The sequence below is a fragment of the Anser brachyrhynchus genome, assembly GCF_964034855.1.
Source record: "Anser brachyrhynchus genome assembly, chromosome: 12".
In the NCBI taxonomy this organism is placed as follows: domain Eukaryota; kingdom Metazoa; phylum Chordata; class Aves; order Anseriformes; family Anatidae; genus Anser; species Anser brachyrhynchus.
The window spans coordinates 1,402,041-1,422,496 of record NC_137707.1 but is presented as its reverse complement, the minus strand read 5'-3'; the positions used below and the strand labels follow the sequence as shown (position 1 = coordinate 1,422,496).

Below are 20,456 nucleotides of genomic sequence, written 5' to 3'. Positions count from 1 at the left end.
GTGTATGTGTGTCCCAGCCCCGTGCCCCCCCACGTCCCGGGGCTCCCCATTGCCGCCCCCCCCCCGCAGACACCATGGAACAGCAGCGCCCCCCCCCCCCCCCCGGGACATATTTCACGCTGGGGCTGCGCGGGGGGGGCGCGAAACAAGTCCCGGGGGCGCGCACCGCGCCTGCGCGGGACCGGGGACAGGCTGGGAGGCGCGCGCATGCGCATTGCGGGCGGCGCAGGCGCGGTGCGGCCCGGCCGGGGGCTCCATGTCGCGGCGGGCCCTGAGGCGGCTGCGGGGCGAGCAGCGGGGCCAGCAGGAGCCGGGCCTGGGCGAGCTGTGCCCGGCCGACGGCCCCGAGAGCGGGCAGCAGCGGCCGGAGGGGGTCGCCCGGGGCCGGAGCGGCGTCAGCAACCGCTTCGAGCTGGTGAGGGGCTGAGGGGGGGTCTGGGGGATATGGGGGGGGCGGGCGGGGGCCTGGAGGGGCCGGAGGACGCTGACGGGGCTCGAGGGGGGAGAGGCCGGGGGGTGGCCGAGGGGACGGAGCTCTGGGGAGGGTGCTGGGGGGGCTGCGGGGAAGGAGCTGGGGGTGCTGCGGGGAAGGAGCTGGGGGTGCTGGGGGGGGGTGAGGGGGGTCCGGGAGGCCTGGGATGGAGGTGGGGGGGGCTGGGGGGGGAGATGGGGGAGCACAGGGGTGGGCTCGGGGCCGTGCGGCACCGGGGGGTCGGGGGGACACCGGTCTGGGGGCACGGGGCAGGGCTGTGCTGTGCTGGGGGAGCTGGGCTCAGCGCTGGGGCGCTCAGACAGCGGTGGCGGTTTTAGTTGGAGCATTGCTGCCCCCAGCCTGCCAGCCCTGTGGTGTCCCAGTGCTGGTGATCTGATGGCGCCGGTGGCTCCCTGGGGTGACAGAGCCTGGTGTTTCCTCTCTGGGCACCTTGGCCAGCCCCAGCGCTTCCCTGAGGCTTGGTTGTGAGAGCATGCACAAGGCTGGCTTTGGAGCCTCTTGCAAGAGGCCAGATGGGCTGTGCACTGTGCTGTGTAGCAGGCACGTGGTCGTGGCCCTGTGCTCCCCTCTGGCTGGTCGGCAGGTGCTGGGCTGCCCCAGCTGGGTGCTGGGCTTTAAATGAGCGTCTGTGCCCGCTCTGTGTGCTGGAGAGGGCAGCTGGGAAGCTGAGCCCTGCTCTGCGCCTGCAGTGCTTTGCTCTGTCCTTTGCAGGTGTGAGTAGAACAGATGCCTGTGCAGTCTTGTCCTTGTGGGTGTGGGAGAGGGCAGAGCACGGCTTTGTGCCGCCTGCTGCTGCAGCTCGTTCTTCTGTTTGCACAGATCACCAGTGAAGAACCAGAGGATGACCTCCCATCCAAAGAGGAGCGGGCAGATACCAGGCTCAAAGAGCACAATGCGTCAGAGAGGAACGATGAAGAGTCCGTACCTGAGGAGACAGAAGGCGATGGGCAGAGGAACGGGGAAGAGGCAGACCGGCCGGACCAAACGGTAATGCTGCTGCAGGTACCTTGCAGTGACAGTTGTTGCCCCACAAGAAGCAGAGAGAAGGTGTCGCATATTCCTGCCTCCGCTCGAGCTGAGCGGCTTTGTTGGTGATAGACAAATGTGTTCCTTGTGTGTGGGCTTTGTCAGAGGCTGAGAACACGGGTGTCGGGGCAGGTGTGCTCATGGGGAGCCTAAAACTAAATTGTAAGTAGGTGCAAGTTAACGTCTGGTTAGAAGTGCAGGCTGTCTGTATTCACCCTGTTCACTAGCTGGTAGCTTGCTGAGCTCACGTGCCAGGTTTTTAGCTGGGGAGGTAGTGAGCCTGCACCCTAGAGCTCCTTCAGAGAGCAAGAGCAAGGTGCCTGCCTGCCTGCAGCTCCTGCTTGTCCCAGCCCCTGTGTGAGCACTGGCTGGAGGAGGATGAGCAGCATGGTGCTGAGGGCCGTGTCTAGGAGCCTGCAGGGTGCGCAGCATCTCTGCGTGGGGCCTGGGGGATATTTCATGGCTTCAGAGGGGAGGCTCCTATAATGTTTTCTCGAGGAAGACCTTGTGCAATGTTGTTGTGGGTGCTGGGGTTATATAGAGCACGTGGGAAGGAAAGCGCTGCTAGGATTCAGGAGCAGAGGTTGCTTCTCCGCACTCATTGTTGCACAATTAACATAGTGCTACGCTGTAGGTAGTGCTAGGCTCTTGGGTGAATGCTCAGTGAGCATTTGGTTTTGGGCAAATGATGTAAACACTTCCAAACAATAAACTAATCGTTGAACTTCTTTCTTTCCTGTAGTATTTTGTTGTCATTTTCTGTTAGGAGTTCCTCCTCTACTCTGTATTGGCTCTTAATCATCTCCTCGTATGACAGGTGCAGAAATACATAAGGAAAAGGACATTTTAAGTAACAATCTGGCACTGCAAGTCTAGTCCGCATCTTACTGAAGGTGAGGGTAGGGGAAGTAAGAGGGAATCAGCGCCTTGGTCTCATCCGTTAGGACCCTGCTTGTGGTGCCTGCGTGCCGGGTGCCCGGCAGCGTGGCCGGAGCAGCGGGGCTGGTGCCCGCAGCCAGTCGGGTGGCTTGGGAGCGCGCTGGACGTGCTGTGTGAGCTTTGCTCAGCCCGTCCCCACGTGAGCAGCGGCTCCAGCGTGACCCTGACCCAGGGAATTTGCTGCGTAAACACTTGGAGCACACCTGGTGCTGCCTCCAGATCTTCCTGGGTGGAAACGTGGGAGCCCTCGGCACATGTGGAGCTGGACTGGGGCGGCGTGTGCCCCTGGCCCTGAGATGGGCTGGGGAGTTGTGGAGCAGTTCTGTAGTGCTGAAACTTGGGAGTGTTACCTGTGGAGGGCTGGCGACCCTGGGAAAGTGCATCTTAGCTCTGCGTGCCTTGAGAAAGAGCCAGCGTGGGTAGCAGTGTGCGTCTTGGGTTGGGGAATGCTGTGCAGCAGCCTGAGCCTCAGCAGCTGCATCTTAATTGAGAGGAGCCTGCATCACACGGTGCTTTCGGGCAGCTGTTGGTTTCTGTGGTAATCGGAGTGGCTGGTGAAACCATCTTGCTTACTAGAAAGACAGGAGTACAGTTTATTTTCTAGGGAGTAAAGGAAGGCTGAAACGTTTCTCCCAAACCTGGTGTATCTAAATTTTCTTGCCTGAGTGTGTAATCTTGGGCGTTAAAATGAAAGTGAGATGAGATTTAACCCTTGTGTTTTTAAACCTTTGGTGCTTGCTTTTATCTTCTGATTTTTTTAATTTCCACTTTCTGGCAGACTTGGAAGGATGAATATTGGTTTCATTTGGGGAACCTTCTGACATGCTGGTCCCTGTTGGAAATACGGTTCTTCCCCATGGAGCCTTCTTCCCTGCAGTCGTTGGGTATGCTCTGACGGCCGTTTCGTTTATCTTTGCAGCCCGTGTTAAGTAACAAGCCACGAAAGAAAAAAAAGAAAAGGAAAACGAAGAAAGCTGCAGCAGGCGAGGCTCTGGTATGTCTGCTTTCCTCTGAGAGACGGTGGCCGTGCTGATTCCTGCCTTGGGGCTGACAAAGCGGTGACGCTGGTAGTGGCAGAAAAGATCTTGAGGCAAAAATGCTCCATCTTGTGCTGTACTCATTTAAAGTCATCAAAGGGCAACAACAGCTTTAGACTGCGGTCCTTTAAGCGACCGGGACTAGCGCAGCTCTGCTGCAGACGGCGAGAGCTGAAATCCTCACAGCAGTGTCTCCTTTCATCTCTGCTTTGAGGCTCTGCACAGGAGGGGGTACTGCAGGACCTGTGAGGATTTCTGCGTTTTCATGATATTTCCTTTGCCCTACTTAGGGAGCTCTGCAGAGCTCTACGAAGCTCCTGCTGCCGGCAGTGATTCGCGTTTACCTTTGCCTGCTTCTCCGCGCGCCTTCTCTGTAGCTTGCCATCGTACAGCTAAATGCTGACAAGAGCACCCGCTAGTGCCGAGAGCGTTACCAGCAAACGCCTGGCCAAGTGCCCTTCCAGAGGGATGTGCTCCTGTCTTCCCAGGGGTGAAGGGAACGAGGGGACAGTGATTCTCTTTGACTAGGTAGTCTACTCCTAAGTAAGCGTGCTTCAAGAGGAGGGAGAACTTTATCCAGCATCTGTGCGTGTTGTGGATAAAGCTTGGAGATAAATGGCCAAACTTGAATCTTTTATCTGTATCAGTCTGTTACGCTTGGATACTTTCACTGCTTGAGATAGGCTAGGAAGACATTTAATAAAGACTTAATAATAATAATTTATGAAATATATTTAAATATCTAAATATATCTAAAAATATATCTAAATAATAATTTAGACTTCATTTAATAAAAATGAAGTTCAAGTGAGGAACTTTTTTTTTTTGCTAAAGCTTTTAAAGTCTTAACTCGGGGGAGACCCGTGGCTAAACACAGCAGGCCGCGGTGTGCTGTGGTGCTGGGCAGGCTGTTGTGAGCGTGCCTCCCAGGGAGGTGCGGGCTGGCTGCTGCCTCCCCAGGAGTTCAGCTGGGGACGTGGGGGTGAGTCACTAAGGCAGAGAACCCCATCAGAGAGCCTGCTTCCTCCCCAGCCCAAGGATAATGAGCGAGAGGGTGACATCTGCCAGCCCTAAGCTCTAGGGAGATGTAATTCCTAGATCAAACCAGGCAGTTTGATTCACCAACTGGTGGTAATGCTACCTTTGTTTGATTGCTAAAAACGCAGAGCATTATAAACTTTTCATGTGTCCGCTCCATGCAGCGTAGCTGTATTTAGTTAAAAAGGCAACCTTGGGATGTTATTTGGGTGGTGTGAATGGGATTCCGCCTTCCGCCCACGTGCATCATGAGGATATGAAATGGCCACTTAGAAATGCATCACTTGCTATTTGTGGGGAAAATTGAGGGAAATCGGGGTAAAAGTGTTATCCAGCAGCACAAGTTCAACAATTGTGTATATTCTTCTGGTTGTTAGAAGACTGGAAGGTGACTGTGCAGTACATCAGAGCTGGGTTACAAACATGCACGTTTGCTGTTGTATCACAAGGATCACAGCAGTAAATTAGTGTTTTCATGGAAAGCAGACAGCGAAGGCTGATTATTTCTTTACCATTAAAATCGACACCCCAGCTTTTCATGATATTTTAGGAAGTTAGGGTGCAGGAAATAAACCAGACAAAGCACAGCAAATGCTTGGTAGCAGGGGGCAGACCAGAGACCAGACACACGAACTTGTGAGCCCTGTGCTAGAAAAGACCACTGTGGCTGGCTCGTTTGGGCTCAGAGCACGAGGCCAGCAGCAAGCCTGCCTGCTCTTTCTAGTGCCAGATATATTCAGTATGAGAGTACGTGTGCTCCCGAGGTGGGGTAGCAGCAGGGGGAATAGTGGGGCCGCACCAGTCACACACAGCGTGGAGTTTGGGGTGAGCCAGAGGGCCTGGAGGCAGCTGGGCGACCCTGTGCCTACATGACGTGTCCTGTAATTACTGCCTTATCTCCGCATGTGCCTGTCTTAAGGAAGACAATGACCTGGAAGACATCGACAGCTTACTGGAGAAGATTGAGGATACCAACGGGATACTGCAAGAGACCCAGAGTGGAGTAATTGCTGAGAGCAGGCCTCTGCTCTACGTAGAGCACAGGTAGTGCTTGTTTTCCTTCCTGACTTTGGGTGTGACAGAGGTATTTGTGCCCTGAGGAAGGGAAAGGGGAGCCTGTGTAATCTGTAACCCCAGGATCTTACTCGAAAGGGGCTATGTTGTACACAGCTCCACTTCTAACCATAGCTCTTAAAGCTGTGTTCAGTTTTTCAGCATTCTCTAGAACTTAGAACTGGTATTCTCTACTGTCCCGCCTGGTTTGAGTGGACGTCTGGACCAGGCCGACCTCCAGAGGTGCCTTCCAGACTAAAATGTTTGGTAACTGTCAAAACATCTCCGCAGAGCTGCTGAGAGCCACAGCACGTAAAGCTTTGAAACCAGCCTAGCTTGGCCACTTGACTGGCTGCGTTCAGGTTGGGTGCTGCAAGCAGCCCGCTCCAGTACAGCAAGTGCTCTGCTCCAAGGAAGGCTAAACACTACCAGCAGCTGATTTCACCAGGAAAGCTAATTAGACTCATCTAACCTTCCCCCATGTGACCATCAACAAAGTGGACTAAGTGCTAAGCACATCTAAGAGCTGGGGGATGAATTGGCCTCACACTAGACGTCTGTAACATCTAAGCCTGTGTCACGCTGTGAAACTTGTCACGGATGGGCCAGCTGCTGTGTCCCGCGTGATTCAGAGCCCTGGGCTGGTGCAGATACTGGCAGATTCTGTTTCTGTAGGAAAAAGAAAGCATTTTAACTGGCAGGGTGGAACAATTTACCACTCAGGTTTTGAAGCCTGAAAACACTGCATCAAACAGAGTGGGCGCTCTTTACTAGTTTAGCTTGTTCAGAGACATTGCAGTAAAGGGAGAAATGTTTGTTTACCTACAGATGTTTTCAGGCTTCAGTGACTTCTCTGGTCAGGTGAGCGTTATTCAGACACCTTTGAGAGCTGGATAACCTCCAAGTGGGTGAGGGTTGGCGGTGCTGGATGTCAGCTTCCCACTCCCTCTCTTCAATTCCTGCTCACTGGATGGCAGAGAGAAACCTCTCCTAAATACGCCTCCCTTCTCTGGGCCAAATGTTAGATCAAGAAAACTGTAGGTGTTGTCGTGCTTTGATATAAGATGTTTGTATTAAAAGAATGTATTTTAAGCCTTGCCAGCCTCCCTGCAGTGGTTAGGGTGCTTGCCCTGAATTGCGGACTGCCACTGCTAGATTCAGCAGAGGGCACCTCGTGTTTTCCAGGCACAAAATACCCTGAGCAAGCAGAGGCAGTCCCTGGGAGTATCCAGGCAAGGGCCCAGGCTGCCCTGGAGAGGGCAGCAGCAGTATTCCCCAGCTCATGGTCCTTGGAGCCGAGCACAAAAGAAGCGTGTGTCTGATTGAAGAGGCGTTTGGATGCTTCCTGTTCTGGCCAGTGACCAGGTTCCTCCTGGTGTGTTGTGTCAGACTGGTGGTGTGTGTGTGTGTGACAGTTCAGGGGTTTGAGCAGGGACAGTTCATGGTACTGAATGCTTGGCATTGATGAAAAGGACAAGAGTGCAAGACTTTGTTTAACCTTTTTTAAATTTTTGTCTTGTTTCAACCTTCTCAGAAACTTGAATCCAGAGAATGAGTTGAAGAGATACTTCGGGGCTCGTGCTGTTCTTGGTGATCAGAGGTTGGTCCAAAATGTAATAGTAAACCCTTTGAAAGTCTGAGCTGGGGTGTCCGTCCTTCCCCTGGCACTGCTTACTGAGCCCCCAGTGCTATGCCTGTGCCGGGAACCCAGGGCACCCCAGCGTGATCAGGGCATCTGATTTCTTCAGATTATACCCACTACTTCCTTTTCCTCCTGTTGATTTCCCGCCCCCTCTTCCCTGCCAAATGCCCTTCTAAAATCCTTTTGCTCAAATTCTTAGGCTATTGACTCTTAGTTGTTTTTTTTTCCTCCAACATTTATGGTTGTTACTATCCTGAAGTCTCTGTCTTACAGAATGGACCCTGAATATTTTCCAGGCAGTCTCATGTATTTGCTTACAGGGGCTCAGGGAACCAGCTGCTGCTTAGGTGTAAATCTCTGTGCAGTTACCCACTGCACTGTCATCAGCTATCCAGAAAATCCTTGCTTTCAGGAGCTGGTTGGAAAATGTGCACATAAGAAGGGTATAAGCTCGGGGCAGTGATGGTGGAAGGGGCAGCCCCTGAGAGAGTCTGTGAAAGAATTACGCTCCGTCAAGGAGAGGTTAAAACAAAAGGTGGTGTTTAGTGCTTGAGGAAAAGAAACAGTCACATCTCCTTACTCAGGAACTTCGTTAGAGTAGCTGTGACTTCCGAATTCCTCTTGCCCTGAACCAATACATTGGTTGCACTTAGGAGTACAGCTTAAACTGAGTCAGTGCTTAAAGGCCCTGCTGGGAAGAGAGAGATGAGTCAGAGGGATGTGGGGCTCTCTTAATTGGGCCTGGGAACGTGTTTGAAGCAAACAGGCAGCTGAGAACTTGGCAGGAATGAAAACAGGGAAAGAAGCTATTGCAGTGGAAATGCTGGAGGCACTGGCTGGCCCAAAGAGGAACGGTTAAAGTGAGGAAGAGCCAGAGTGAAGGTATGTTGTGTCTCGAAGGCAAGCAGGTTAAAGCTCTGGGCAAAAGCTCTGTGGCAGGGCTGCAGCTGGGGAAGAAGCTGGATCTCTTTTTTCCCCAAATGATCTTTTTTTTTTCTTTCTGGCAGTTTTTAGCCCTCCTTATTCTGCTAGTGCAGGAAAGCTGTGACCTGTTGTGTTTTTTTCCCTCAGGCCAAGGCAAAGGCAGCGCCAGTACGTCCGCAGCACGTGGCTGACGGTTCCCAAGAACACCTGGCCACGTTACAGCAAAACAGGTGAGGCTTTCAGTGCTGCTTCCCAAAACGCTGCGCTGCTGCTGGCTAACCGAGACCGTCGGTCTCGTGCCCGTGTGGCTGCTCCTACTAGCCTGGCTCTCCTGGAACCTCAGTGCCCAGGAGCTGGAGCAGCTTTCATCAGCTGCCAGGCCAAGGCTTCGCACGGGCTGAGGTAGAAAGGGAACTGCTCGTCAGCTGGTGATGGAAAAGGCCTCCTTTCTCAACAAGGAGGACCCTTTTTGTTGTGTCTTAGTGTTTGAGTTCTCTTCTCCCCTTATTGGAGGTAGCAGGTGACGTGTGCTTCCCTTCTTACAATAGCCTTGCTGGACTGTGAGAAGATATCCATAGGGAGAGCAAGTCGCCTGTGCTTCTCGAGTGGGTTTCGGACATTGATTCATGGGAGGAGGGGAAGGGGTGAAATTCCGTGGGAGTTTCTGAACACACATCTGGCTTTGGAGCCAACAATGCGTACAGTCTTCCCGTGCTACAAGAAATCAGAAGAGTTTCAGCTGCTCACGCTCACAGGCTCACGGACCCATGTCTCCCATGTGCTCTCCAGGTATTGCCATGCAGCTGGTAGAGACCAGGAGGGGGGTGCAATACTTCACATTCGAGCACCACCGTGAGTACCAGCAAGTGCAGTTCAAGTTCCTGGATGCCGTGGAGTCCATGGACCCCAACAACATTGTGGTATGTTGTGAAATCGGGTTGTTCATGCTGTTATGTCCTGCTTTCCTGCAACCGGGGAGCAGGGTGATGTGCTCTAGTGCTTATCTTCTGTCAGCCCCGTCTGAGCGGGGTGAGGCAGCATTGCTTGCTGAGCTCTGCTTTCGCCTCATAAACGAGAAAGTGACCGGCTCGGTGAGAATGAGGTCCAGTCCCCGGTGGCCGAGCCTGGATTGTGCTGCTTGGAGCATGCCAGGTAGCTGGCAGAGGAGCCTGCAGGAACTGGCTGTTGGCTGAAGGGGTAGGAATAAAGCTCCCTTGTCTCCTCTCTTCAGCTGGGAAAGGGAAAATATTGTACAAGCCCATTTTTAGATGGGACTCTAAAGCAACAGTTTTTCTATTTATAAACCCTTGCATGGGTGAAAAAAAGTATGTTTTCCTGGTATTGCAGTAAAACAAGTCTTTGTGCCGAAGTTCTTCATGCATGTTCAAGCTCATTAAAGTCTGTGGTAACGCTTAGAGTTTCTAATGATAAGCAACAGAAAAATTTCTCTGCACCCTTCTGGACCATAACCGAGGTATTTTTGCTCTGGAAACTGGCCACGTGAAGGCAAATACATGCCCTGGCAAAGTTTCTGAGAGGCCACTGTCTCTTGAAGATAAGGCCCTTAAAGAGGCCAGTGTTTAGTTCCTTCTGCTTTCCCACCCTCTGCTCATAGCCACTGTTCTCTGCAGCTCATCAGTTCTGCTTGCTAAGGGATTCACAGTAAAAGATGCAAAGTAGTTGCTGGTCAAGTTTTAGTGGATTAAGAGCATTTTTCCCCTCTCACTATGACCCCAGGTGCTCCATATTTTCCAAAATGAAGGACTAGAAAGGAACTTACAGAAGCCAAGGAGAGGGAAAAATGTCAGACAAAAGGCACCAACCAAGGCACAGGCACCGGGCTGGGACAGCCATGGGTGCGAAGGCTTTACCCTGTAGGTGGGAACGTTGGCCACCACCCTGCAGACATACCACTTCTGAGCCTTTGAAGCTGTACCTTATTTTTAATTCCGGGAGAAACTTGAGGAGATTTGCAGCAGCTTCAGTATTTTCATATTGAAGTTGAGATGTACTTAGAGAAAGTAGTCCGTTTATAATTACTGAATGCTGAGCTCTTTGCGGTATGGTTACACTTGTACTCAGAAGCTTGGAAATCTTTTTTTTTTGTTTTTTTTTCTGTCCATTCCAATTCAGGAGCTGGGTCCTGGGATTGTAATAGGTGTGTGAAATTATCCTCGCGGTGCCCAGAGAAAGCAAAAGCCTGATCGAATGTTCAGACCCTTTTTTGAAAGGGCTGGAGAAGGAAACAAAAATGTCACTTAGGCCTTTTGTCTGCACCTTGGATAGCGTGCGCAGTGCTGTGCCCTCCGCCTCCAAAAGGATGCGGTGGAGCTGGGAGCGACTCAGAGGAGGACGGCAGAGATGAGCAAAGGCCTGGCACAGCCTCTGTGCTGGAACTGCCAGCTTGGCTGGGACAGCGCTGGGAGAGGCACCTGGGGGAGCCGTGACTGAGGTCTGGGAGGGGGAGAGAGCTGCTCCCTGTGCCTTCCAACACGGGGTGAAGCCGGCAGGTTCAGGCTAAAGGAGGCTCTTTGTGTTGTGGCTTTATGCTGTGGCTGTCTGTGTCACAGAGCTGGGTGCTGGGAAGTTACCTGGTCAGTGAGTGAACAAATTCCCGGTTAATTAAGGGCTATTAATATAAGGTGGTGTCCTTGACAGTGGGGGTCCCTGACCCCCTGTAGGATGGAAGTTTAGAGTATGCTGGGAGTCAACACTTTCCGCCTTTCCCAGACGTCTGCTTTTGAAGGTATGGCAAGTTGGACCTCTTAAGTGTATGACTGTCCTTATGTTCTTTTAATCCCTGTTTTTAGCCTTTCACATGAGGTGCATCTCAGCCTTGCATTACAGTCTTAGCATTGTTTCTGATGGTGTGGGACAGGATTGCTTCACATTCAGACCCAGGGGCAAGAACAGCCCCTGTCTCTTATGTGCTGTGTCAGGACATTTCCCTTCCTGCCGTGCTTACGGAGCTTGCCTCGTAGGCAAAGTGCACAAGAAACCAGTGATTCGTGCCATCGTGTAATCAAGCTCATGCTCTTCTGTAGCTGCTCCTTCAGATGAACCCGTACCACGTGGACTCCCTTCTGCAGCTCAGCGATGTCTGCCGAATGCAAGAGGATCAGGAGATGGCCCGTGACCTGATAGGTAAGTGCTAAGGTGGGGAGCGGACGTGCTGGGAGGCTGCCGCGATGCCCTGCCAGCATCGGCCCCTCTTGGCTGGCCAGAGCTGGTGAGAGCTTGCGAAGGGTGCGCATGGAAAACACCGGCCTGAACACCCAGCAGGGGCTGTGGAGCAGCGTGGCATCGCACCGCAGGGCAAGGCTTTGCCCAGGTGCTGGAGGGGAAAGGAAGGAAGAGGCGCTGCTGTGGCACCAGTCTGCAGACGTGCACACGTACCCAGTGCTGAGCAAGTCCCTGCTGAAAATCACAGCTGAGCAGTTGCTGTGAATTAGTAATCAAAGGCTTCTGGTTTGGTTTTGTTTTTATTTCAGCAAAGGAGCAGCAAACCAGAAGGGTTTGTTTGGCTCCGTGTTTGTGACTTTGCGGCCACGAGCACTCGGCCTCGTGTTACCCTTCAGGCTTGCAGCTTTTGCTGGAGCCTTTTGAGCAGAGCTGGACGTGCTTGTCTGCGGCAAAGCACATTAGCTTTCACCTTTAAAAAGAATGAAAGGATTGTCTGGACATGATGGGTGTCATCTGTAGGACATCCCTTGCAGGAGGAGGGTCTGATTTAGCAGCTACCCCATACTGCAGTGCAAGGGGACGCTCCAGGAAGCCCACCCCATCCGCAGGGAGCGTGTGTGGCTCTCCAGGCCAGCTGGCTTTGCCTTCCTGTGACCAGCATGCCGCGTGTCAGGCTCTTCTTCAAGCGCTGCAGGCTGGCGTGGTGGGTAGGAGGCATCCTGGGAGATATCCGTCCCTCAGCCTGCCGGGAGTCTGAGATGAGCTGTTTGGTAACAGGGACATGTGCTCCTCAGCATGGTAGGAGGGGTCAGGGGCTAAGTGAGGACAGGATCTTTGGCTCGCACACGTGAGGACAGTTGTGGCAGAGGCAGCTGTGCCAGCCTCAGTCCCAGGCTTCTTCCAGCAGAGTTGCTTTTTGCAGCCACAGCTTGATCTAATGCCTGCAAATGGGAGCAGGGCTCGATTGCCTGGGTATCTGCTGGGACCGCGTACTCGGAAGTAGCTTTGCACCTGTCTAGGGTGTGAATAAGCTTTTTTCATGGCCTGTGGGTGCCAGAGCTCTCACTTATCAGTGTTTTCTTGGCCAAACTGCCCCCCATTTTGTGAACGCTGGGAAAGCCTGTGGTGTGGGGATGATGATGTGCCCTGATGGTGTCCATGCTGTCTGCAGAGCGGGTGCTGTACAGCCTGGAGTGCGCCTTCCACCCCGTCTTCAGCCTCACCAGCGGGAGCTGCAGGCTGGACTACCGGCGGCCGGAGAACAGGTAGGTGGCCGCCTGCCTCCCGCACACCAGCCCGAGGGCACCTGCGGCATCCCCTGGCCTACTTTGGGCACGGAGACCCAGATTCACCACCTCTGCTGCACCAGCCAGTCCTGCAGATGGTGGTGGCTGGGGACCTTGAACGACCCTTTCTGTCAGAACAAGCTTTGCTGCTCTGCAATCAATGGCAATGGCCCTTAACGAGGCGAGAGCAGGCAGTGCTCGGGAGGGGGCACTGGGGTACCAGCAGCCCTTGTTCTGCCAGGTCACTTGTACTGAAATAGACTAAGGTTTTTTTGCAAAGTGTCTTCTTTCCCAAGGGATTTGCTATTGGAGCATTACCTGTTTCTCCCTGTCACATCCCTCTTGTACAATTAGTTTCCGTTAGCCCAAAGCAGCACTTATTTTTGTCATAAAAATCTTGATGGTGTGTTTAAGTCTGTGCTTGGTCACTTGTGTACTGTGTGCTCAGCTGCTCTTCCCAGCGCTTGCACTCTTCGAGGCCTGGCTGCTTATGTAATATTGACAGCTCTGCAGCTGCAGGGAAAGGTGACTTTATTCTGGGAATTTTCCAGTCAGCTGACCCAAGTAATCTCTCCCAAATTGCTCTACCTGGAGATTGCTCAGGTTTCCAGCGCCCACTCGCTGACAGACTTTGTGCTGTCCGTGACCTGAGCGCTGTGATCTGTATCTCACCCAATTTGGATGTTAGTCCCACCCCAAACATGTCACACGCGCTGCGTCACCGTCCTCGTGCAGTGCTGGGACAGTGGCAGAGGCACAGCTGTGCTAAGCCCGCAGGATGCGGACCTCAGGGATTTCCTTGTTGTTGTTGTCCTGAGTCGTTAGCCCTGGGTTGTGTGTGCACAAGGGGAGCGGAGGTGGAATGGGCCATGGGTTTGCTGTCCCTATGCTTGCACAAAGGTAGCAAGAGTAAAAAAAAAATAATAATAATAGTAACAAACAAGACACAATGAAGATTTGGGCTGATTTGGAGTCCCCACTCTTGAATGAAACGTGCTGCTCTCCCAGCCTGGCTTCTAAAACCCGTTTCTGCTCTCCACACAGGGCTTTCTACCTGGCTCTCTTCAAACACCTGATGTTCCTGGAGAAGAGGGGCTGTCCCCGGACAGCTCTGGAGTTCTGCAAGCTGATTCTGAGGTAGGTGCCCCATGGAGGGCTGCGCCCCCTCTCCTACAGCTGGGAGTCGTGGTGCCCACGGGGAATATGCTTTGAGCAACACATGTAACCCTCGTATGCCCAGGCTGGACAGAAAATATTGGAGGAGGTATGATACTGTTCCCAGCCTCAGGAAGGGCTTGTTGCCACTCCTTAAGGATGCAGTCCCACAGGTTAGTTTTGGGCATGTGCTCTTATCTGTATCCTGCTTTGAAGAGAGAGGTGATTGTTTAGGAGGAGGCTTAATCAGCTGGAACCTGATTGTCCCTTGCTTTTGGCTACCTAGCTGTGGGCCTGGCTGATAATTACAGCAGAGCCTGGAGTCTCTGTGGAGCAGATGCACAGCAGCGGCTTCAGCCTGCTTGGTTTGTGTGGCCATTGATCTTCCTCCCGTGTGGCCTCGTGGCAGGCCCGTCACCCCTCTGCAGGGAGTGGAATGGGTGAGGTGTCACACCCCTCTCCCAGCTGTGTGGGGCTATTTGTGTCCCCATTATCTCCGCTTGCTGAGTCATGGCATGACTCTGAGTGCTAGTGGGAAAGTCTTGTTTGACTTAGAAATTGGGGCAGGCACCTCAGCTTTTGTGACGCTTATTTTGGTTCCTCTTGTTGTGCTCGCCTCCCTCTGAAGCCTTGATCCAGAGAACGACCCGCTGTGCGTGCTGCTGATGATTGATTTTCTGTCCCTCCGAGCTAGAGAGTACACCTTCCTGACACGCATGTTCCAGGAGTGGGAGGTGAGTTGCCAGCAGGCCACACCGGCGAGGGGTGAGGCAGAGCTCAGGGACACCTTGCTCCTGGGGCTCTCCCCACCCAGCTGGGCTGGAGGGTGGCAGCTGTGCCACAGATCGTGGGGCTTCTGTAACTGGCTCAGCCCTTTTGGGGACTGTCTCATGGGCAGAACAACCCATGGAGGCTGAGGTGTTCAGCGTTAGGTCCTGTTGCAATCCTGGTACCCTACAAACAATTATATAAACTCAGAGTTGCTTACTCAGTTGTAGGGGCACCAAGCCAGCAGCTGGAAAGTAACAGAATCTACCAAGCAATAAACCCCTCCCTGTGTGCAGCCCAGCCACGTTGAGATCACCGCATAGCATCGCTTCTCGATAAATCTCTCTCTCTGATCCTGCAGAGTCACCGGAATTTGTCCCAGCTCCCCAATTTTGCCTTCTCAGTGCCGTTGGCCTATTTCTTCCTGAGCCAGCAGGAGGAGCGCTCGGAGCTGGAGTTAAGCCAAGCCCGGGAGAGAGCTGCCCGGCTCATCCAGCTTGCGCTGATCATGTTCCCAAGCGGTAAGTCTGTCCCCACCGGTAAGTCCGTCCCCGCAGGCTTTGTCGCTCTCTTCATCTGTGAGAGCGAATGCCGGATTCCAAGTAGTCAAATGCAGAAGCAGCAGTTTGCCTACGGGCTGCGAACGGCGTTGGCCTCCGTCCATGTGGGACAGGAGCACTGACTCAGAGGGGTGACACAGCTCGGCCGGCCCGCAGCAGGTTGGCTGCTGGAGCCCACGCTGAACCCACCGCCAGGGCTCAGCCTGCCCTGCACCATGGCAGGGCCAGGGAGAGAGCGATGGAACCAGGGTGGGTACGGAGAGCCATGGGTCCTCCGCGTGTTGGGAGGAGATCAGCAACTGTGCTCTGTGCTGCTCGTCCTCCTCTTTGGCCCTTCACTGAAGAGAGAGTCACGGGCGTGCAGGCTGGGGGAGGGTGAGAACTGAGTTCTTGGAGCGGGAACATGTTTTACCCTGGGGTTGCCCACAACAGACAACTAGTCTCTCTTAGCTTTCTCTCCAAGGCACTGCTCTGCTTTAGATGTCCTTTCTACGGGTGCCCATCACTCTTGCTTTTATCTGTTTGGTGCTCATGTTCCTGAAAGGAGATACACAGCCCCTCCACGCCCAGAGGGGACACAGAATGCCAAGGAGGGTGTGTCTTTTAAAGCCAGGAATAACCAGCTTTTGAACAGAGGTTTAGTTTGTGTTGGTTGAAACCATGTTTTTTGCTGCTTGTCACGGTGACTGAAATAAAACCTTTGTTCAAGTTCAAAGGCCAACAGCATTAAGTGCATGAAATTGCACCTTATGTTACTGAGGGGAAAAAAAAATGTTCTTTTTTGTTTACTGTGGATCTGTTTCCATCATCCATCCAGAGATCAAAACACTGCATAACCTCCAGCCGTGAAGCTGGCAGCGTCTTTGCATCCTCCTTGCGTCGGTTCTTGTTCAGCGCCCCGGCCTGGTGGGGTGCTTGGCCCCAGGGATGGGGCTGTCTCCCCGCAGCCCTGGCGGTGGTGACTGACCGCTCCCATGGCGCTTCTCAGCAGGCTGAAAGCGAGCTGTGTGACTTTCTCCTGCAGTTCTTATGCCGCTGTTGGATCACTGCAGTGTGCAGCCTGATGCCAGGGTCGCCTCCCATTCCTTTTTTGGGCTGAATGCTCAGATAAGGTAAGACCTGGAGATGTTCGCAGTAAGAGAAGGAATCGATTGTCCTGGTATTGGCGATTTTGCTTGCTCAGGCAGTTAATGGAGTTAAAAAGCTGTAGAGGACAATATTTGCTTTTCGTGCTGAGAGGCTGTTAGATGCATTGATAATGGATTCCCGTAAAGGCTACCAGATAACTCTAATAGGCCCGCCTCACCTTAATGCGGATGGGTCAGAAGTTCATACTGCAGCTTGTCGGTACATGTAGTCAGAGCGATGCTTTCAGGGCAGGCTGTCTCCTGCCAGTCTGGATTTCCCTGACACGTGGTCCTCCTGAGCACGTGAATGGTCTCCCCCTCGGGTAAAGGCAGAGCAACTTTCATCTCATGGCTCTGCTTATCCCAAAAGTAGGAGGAGGCAGAAAAACTGGTGAAGGTAGATGTAAACAGCAGAGCTGGGAGCCTGCGATCCCTCTCTGTGTTCTCACGCTGAAGCATGATGCAGAGACGAGCTCTTTCGAGACAGCATGGGGACCTGCAGGCAGGAGGAGAGTGCCCTGAATAACAACTGTGTCCTTTAGCCAGCCTCCCGCCTTGAACCAGCTGACGTCTCTCTACGTGGGAAGGACTCACTCCCTGTGGAAGGACCCAGCTGTCATGGCTTGGCTGGAGACAAACGTCCACGAGGTGTTACGCATGGTAGACACCAGAGACCCGCTGGTGGAGGAGTCTGAGCTCAAGTGAGTGCAGCAGGCAGAGGTGACGGGCTCTCATAAGGGATCTGGGTGCTGAAACACGGGGACAGGTCAGGCTGGGGGGCTCAGCAGACGAGAGAGCAGCTCTGTCCTGGGCAGCAGTGACGTTGGGGCTTGTTCAAAGTGCTTAGAGACACTTTCCATCTCTGAGCAGTGGGAGAGGGAGGCGTTAGTTCTTCTCTTAAACTGGTGTTAGTTTGCTCTGCTGACTTGCAGAGGTAAGAGGCTGGTGAGTGAGCTGTGCAGTGTCCCTGAGCTGCTCTGCTCTTCCATCTGGAGGTTGGCAGCTGCCAAGTGAGCTTGGCTTCACCTTTGGCCAGCTCAGTCTGACCTGGTGGGTCCCGGCAGAGCCAGGGATGAAGCTGACGTTGCACCTAGAGAAGTGGAGATGAAACGCTGGCTGTGCTGAGGTGTGCTCAGTGCCATCAGCTGTTCCCGCTCCCTGCTTTAGGAGGAAGATGAGATACCAGAGTGCCCCCAGGAATATCTACCGGCATGTCATCCTCTCGGAGATGAAGGAGGCCACGGCAGCTCTGCCTCTGGTGAGGGCCCCCTGGGGGTGCAGATGGTGCTGCTGTCTGCGGAGTGGTGGCACTTGTGTCCTTACTACGCGTGCAGATGTTGGGCATGTCTCAAACCACAGCCACCGAAAAGGAAACATCTGCATGACCTCGAAGCATCCTCCCTCTGCGTACAGCTTCCTGAGTGTCCTCAGGATAAGGCGCGCAGCGGCGTGTGCGGGCAGGCTGGGCTGTGGCTGCTGCTTTTCCCAAGACCAAGGCCTGCCCTGCAGGTCCAGCCATCTCCATGCCTTGGTGTTTGTCGCTGGTGGTGCGCAGCCTTCACCTCTCTCTTCTTCCCCTCTGCAGGAGGTGACATCGCAGCCTGTGATGGGGTTTGACCCCCTTCCTCCTCTGGACTCCATCATCTCCTACACTAGACCAGAAAGGTACCTTCTCTGCCCCTGTGCCGGCGCAGCTCGCCTCCTCCCAGCATCGACACCTGGCTGCCTCGGCCGGGGTGCACGTGGGTGCTCAGCACTGGCATCCTCCGAGGGAGAGCAGCCTGGCTTGGGCGCTCACCAGCAGGCTGAGCGAACAGGCAGGGCTGGTCCTGCTGCCTCTGCGTGGGGCTGGTGGTGGCCATCGCAGGCAGCAGCTCATCACAGCTGTGGAGGCGAAGCCTGTTTGGAAAAAAAAAAAAAAAACAAACAAAAAAACCCCTTTGTTTCTTAACTGAGGTGGGTTGGGGTAAACATGGATACGATCGCAGCTGTCTGTGGTTGCAAGGACTGTTCAGGTGAGGCTCATACGTGCCTCACACGCTGGCCCAGGTCAGAGGACACAGGGCAGTGCTTTTAATGGTTGTTTTGCCCAGGGGCTGGCTAGCTGCTGGCTGCCTGGGGTAAGAAATGCTCATGAATTCCCCAGTACCTTGCTTTGGGAGAGTCTGACTGGCTCAGGGAGGGGCCGTGCTTTGTGGTTACCAGCTCCTCTGCCCTGTCTCAGCCCGGGTGAGCACTGGCAGGTCAAGCGCAAGCTACCCCTTAATCGTGGTGTGCAACTTGTGTCTTTCAGAACGAACCATCCATCCAACGAAAGCACTTTATCTCTCTTCTTCCGATCACTGTTGCCAAATTTTAACTTGCAGGTATGTGCAGTCAGCTGCTGCAGGCGAATCGGAGCGCACTTTTGCTTTCAGTACACAAGTTTCTACTGCACAGTGTTTCTGCAAAGGGAGTGGCTCTTGGCATATGCAGTGTGTAAACGTCAGGTTGCAGAACAGCCTGATGCTTTTTGGCAGGCGGCATTGTCTGTGTCCCTGCCTGCTGCGGCCAGGCAGCGAGCTCCCTGCCGGGGTCCTCCAGCTCTGCTCTCTTGCAGGGGGACATCAGGCACGATGGAGACGACGAGGCAGGAGCAGCGCAGGACCTCAACCAGGGGGTGAACAGGCTCATGGCAGCCATGCGGGACATGCTGGCGAACATCCAGTTTCAGGAACCCCCCCGAGACGACAATCCTGAAGGCGACGGGGACTGGGACTGAGCTGAGAGCACGCGTCTCCCACCCTGACCCTGTGTTAATTGTACCCCAACCCTGTCCCACTCCAATAAAGTCATAGAAACCAGACGTGCTGGCTGTCATTGTGGGGAAAGGGCTGCATCGAGCGGAGGCTGCTGCTGCGTGAGGCTGAGCGCTGTCTTAAAAGGGCAGGGCTAATAATCTGCAGCAGCTTAGGCCCCTTCTGGGCCCCTGCAAACACAGTTAATGCCCAATTCCCCGGGCTCTCTCTTCTCATGCCCCGTGCTTAATGGTCGTAGCCTTTTCTTCCTGCTGTCTCCTTGTCCTTTGTGCTTCCTCCAGGCTGAAGGCGCCTTCCCTGCGGCGGGGTGGGGGCGGCTGCCCTGCAAGCTCCCTCGGGGCCGGGAGGGACTGGGCTGTGTCCTTGCTCCTCGCAGTTCCCTGTGATCTGCCCTGGAGCTGGAGCTCTCCCGGTGTCTGCTGGGGGTGGGTGGGGAGCGGCTCCGCTTGCGCCGCAGCCATTGATGCTGCTGGGAGCGGAGAGGATCCCCCTCCCCTCTTTTATTTTTTCTTTTCCCCACCAGCTTCCCTTGTTTCCCTACCTTCAAGTGGGGCACAAAACAGTGCAGAGGCAGGAATGAGGTCAGCGGCGCCATAAAAGCCTTAGCTCATCGCTGCTGCCCACAAAGCTTTTTTCATTTCTGCTGTGTAACGGTGTGCGTGGCTCCAGTGCTGAGCCAGGCTGCGCTGCCCGGAACAAATCCCCCTCCTCCCACTGTGGCCATGCTGCAGCCGGGCTCCCTGCGGGCCGAGCTTCCCGCTTGGGGCTGGCCCTGGCCCCATCCTGCCCCTGGCACGTCCCTGCAGGAGCTGAGCCCCGGCTGCGCCCCGCGCTCGCGGTGCTTGGAGCTGCAGACTCGGCATTTTGCAGCTCTGCTCCCAAAGCCTGTGTTGACAAAGCCAGAATTCACCGCGCGTACCGGGCGGGGAAGCCGGTGTCTGCTGGTCCGGATTCCTCCCGCTCACGTTTCCCCGCGGCCTGGGCTGATCCTGCCCGCGAGGCGTGGGAGGTGCCGGGGACGCCGTCTGCCCGGGCGGCTGGCGCCGAGCGAGGCTGCTCCAGCTGGGTACTGCTGCGGGTGCTCGACCCCAGCCCGTGCCAGGGATCGGGGCTGGGGCTCGTGGGCTGGTGCGCGCCCATCCATGGGAGTCCCCAGGCCATGGCCTCGATCGTGGGAGCAGGCTCCTGCCGCAGCCTCGCTGCTCCCAGCCCAGCACCGGGGATGTGCGCGTACTGACCTCAGCTCAGCAGGCGGTTCTCATTAGCTAGGGCGTTAAAATGTCTCCCGCTCCCTACTGAGCACGGGGACCAGCCCTGCATGCAGCCGCTTCCACGCACACGGGACCGGGGGCAGCTCTGAGCCCCGGGCAGGCCCCGGCGCCCCGCAGGAAGGAGCGGAAGCGCTGGGTGTGAACGGCCTGTTCATG

At 54.6% G+C, this 20,456-nt stretch overlaps 1 protein-coding gene across 2 annotated transcripts; it reads left to right on the top strand.

Annotated features, from left to right (window-relative positions):
* The first annotated feature begins 206 nt into the window (after positions 1-206).
* TCF25 (TCF25 ribosome quality control complex subunit) lies at positions 207-19,076 on the top strand. Of its 2 annotated transcripts, none has more exons than XM_080552129.1 (18): positions 207-415; positions 1,313-1,495; positions 3,378-3,452; positions 5,453-5,577; positions 7,121-7,186; positions 8,300-8,382; positions 8,942-9,072; positions 11,197-11,296; positions 12,507-12,600; positions 13,666-13,758; positions 14,405-14,510; positions 14,906-15,065; positions 16,129-16,216; positions 16,774-16,932; positions 17,399-17,489; positions 17,817-17,896; positions 18,525-18,597; positions 18,831-19,076. In XM_080552129.1, the coding sequence occupies exons 1-18, from the start codon at positions 257-259 to the stop codon at positions 18,990-18,992; spliced, it is 2,028 nt and encodes a 675-aa protein (XP_080408255.1). In that variant the 5' UTR covers positions 207-256; the 3' UTR covers positions 18,993-19,076. The 2 variants fall into 2 exon arrangements, with proteins under 2 accessions (XP_080408255.1, XP_080408256.1); XM_080552130.1 differs by having other exon boundaries at positions 208-415; positions 1,313-1,480.
* Positions 19,077-20,456: the final 1,380 nt, after the last annotated feature.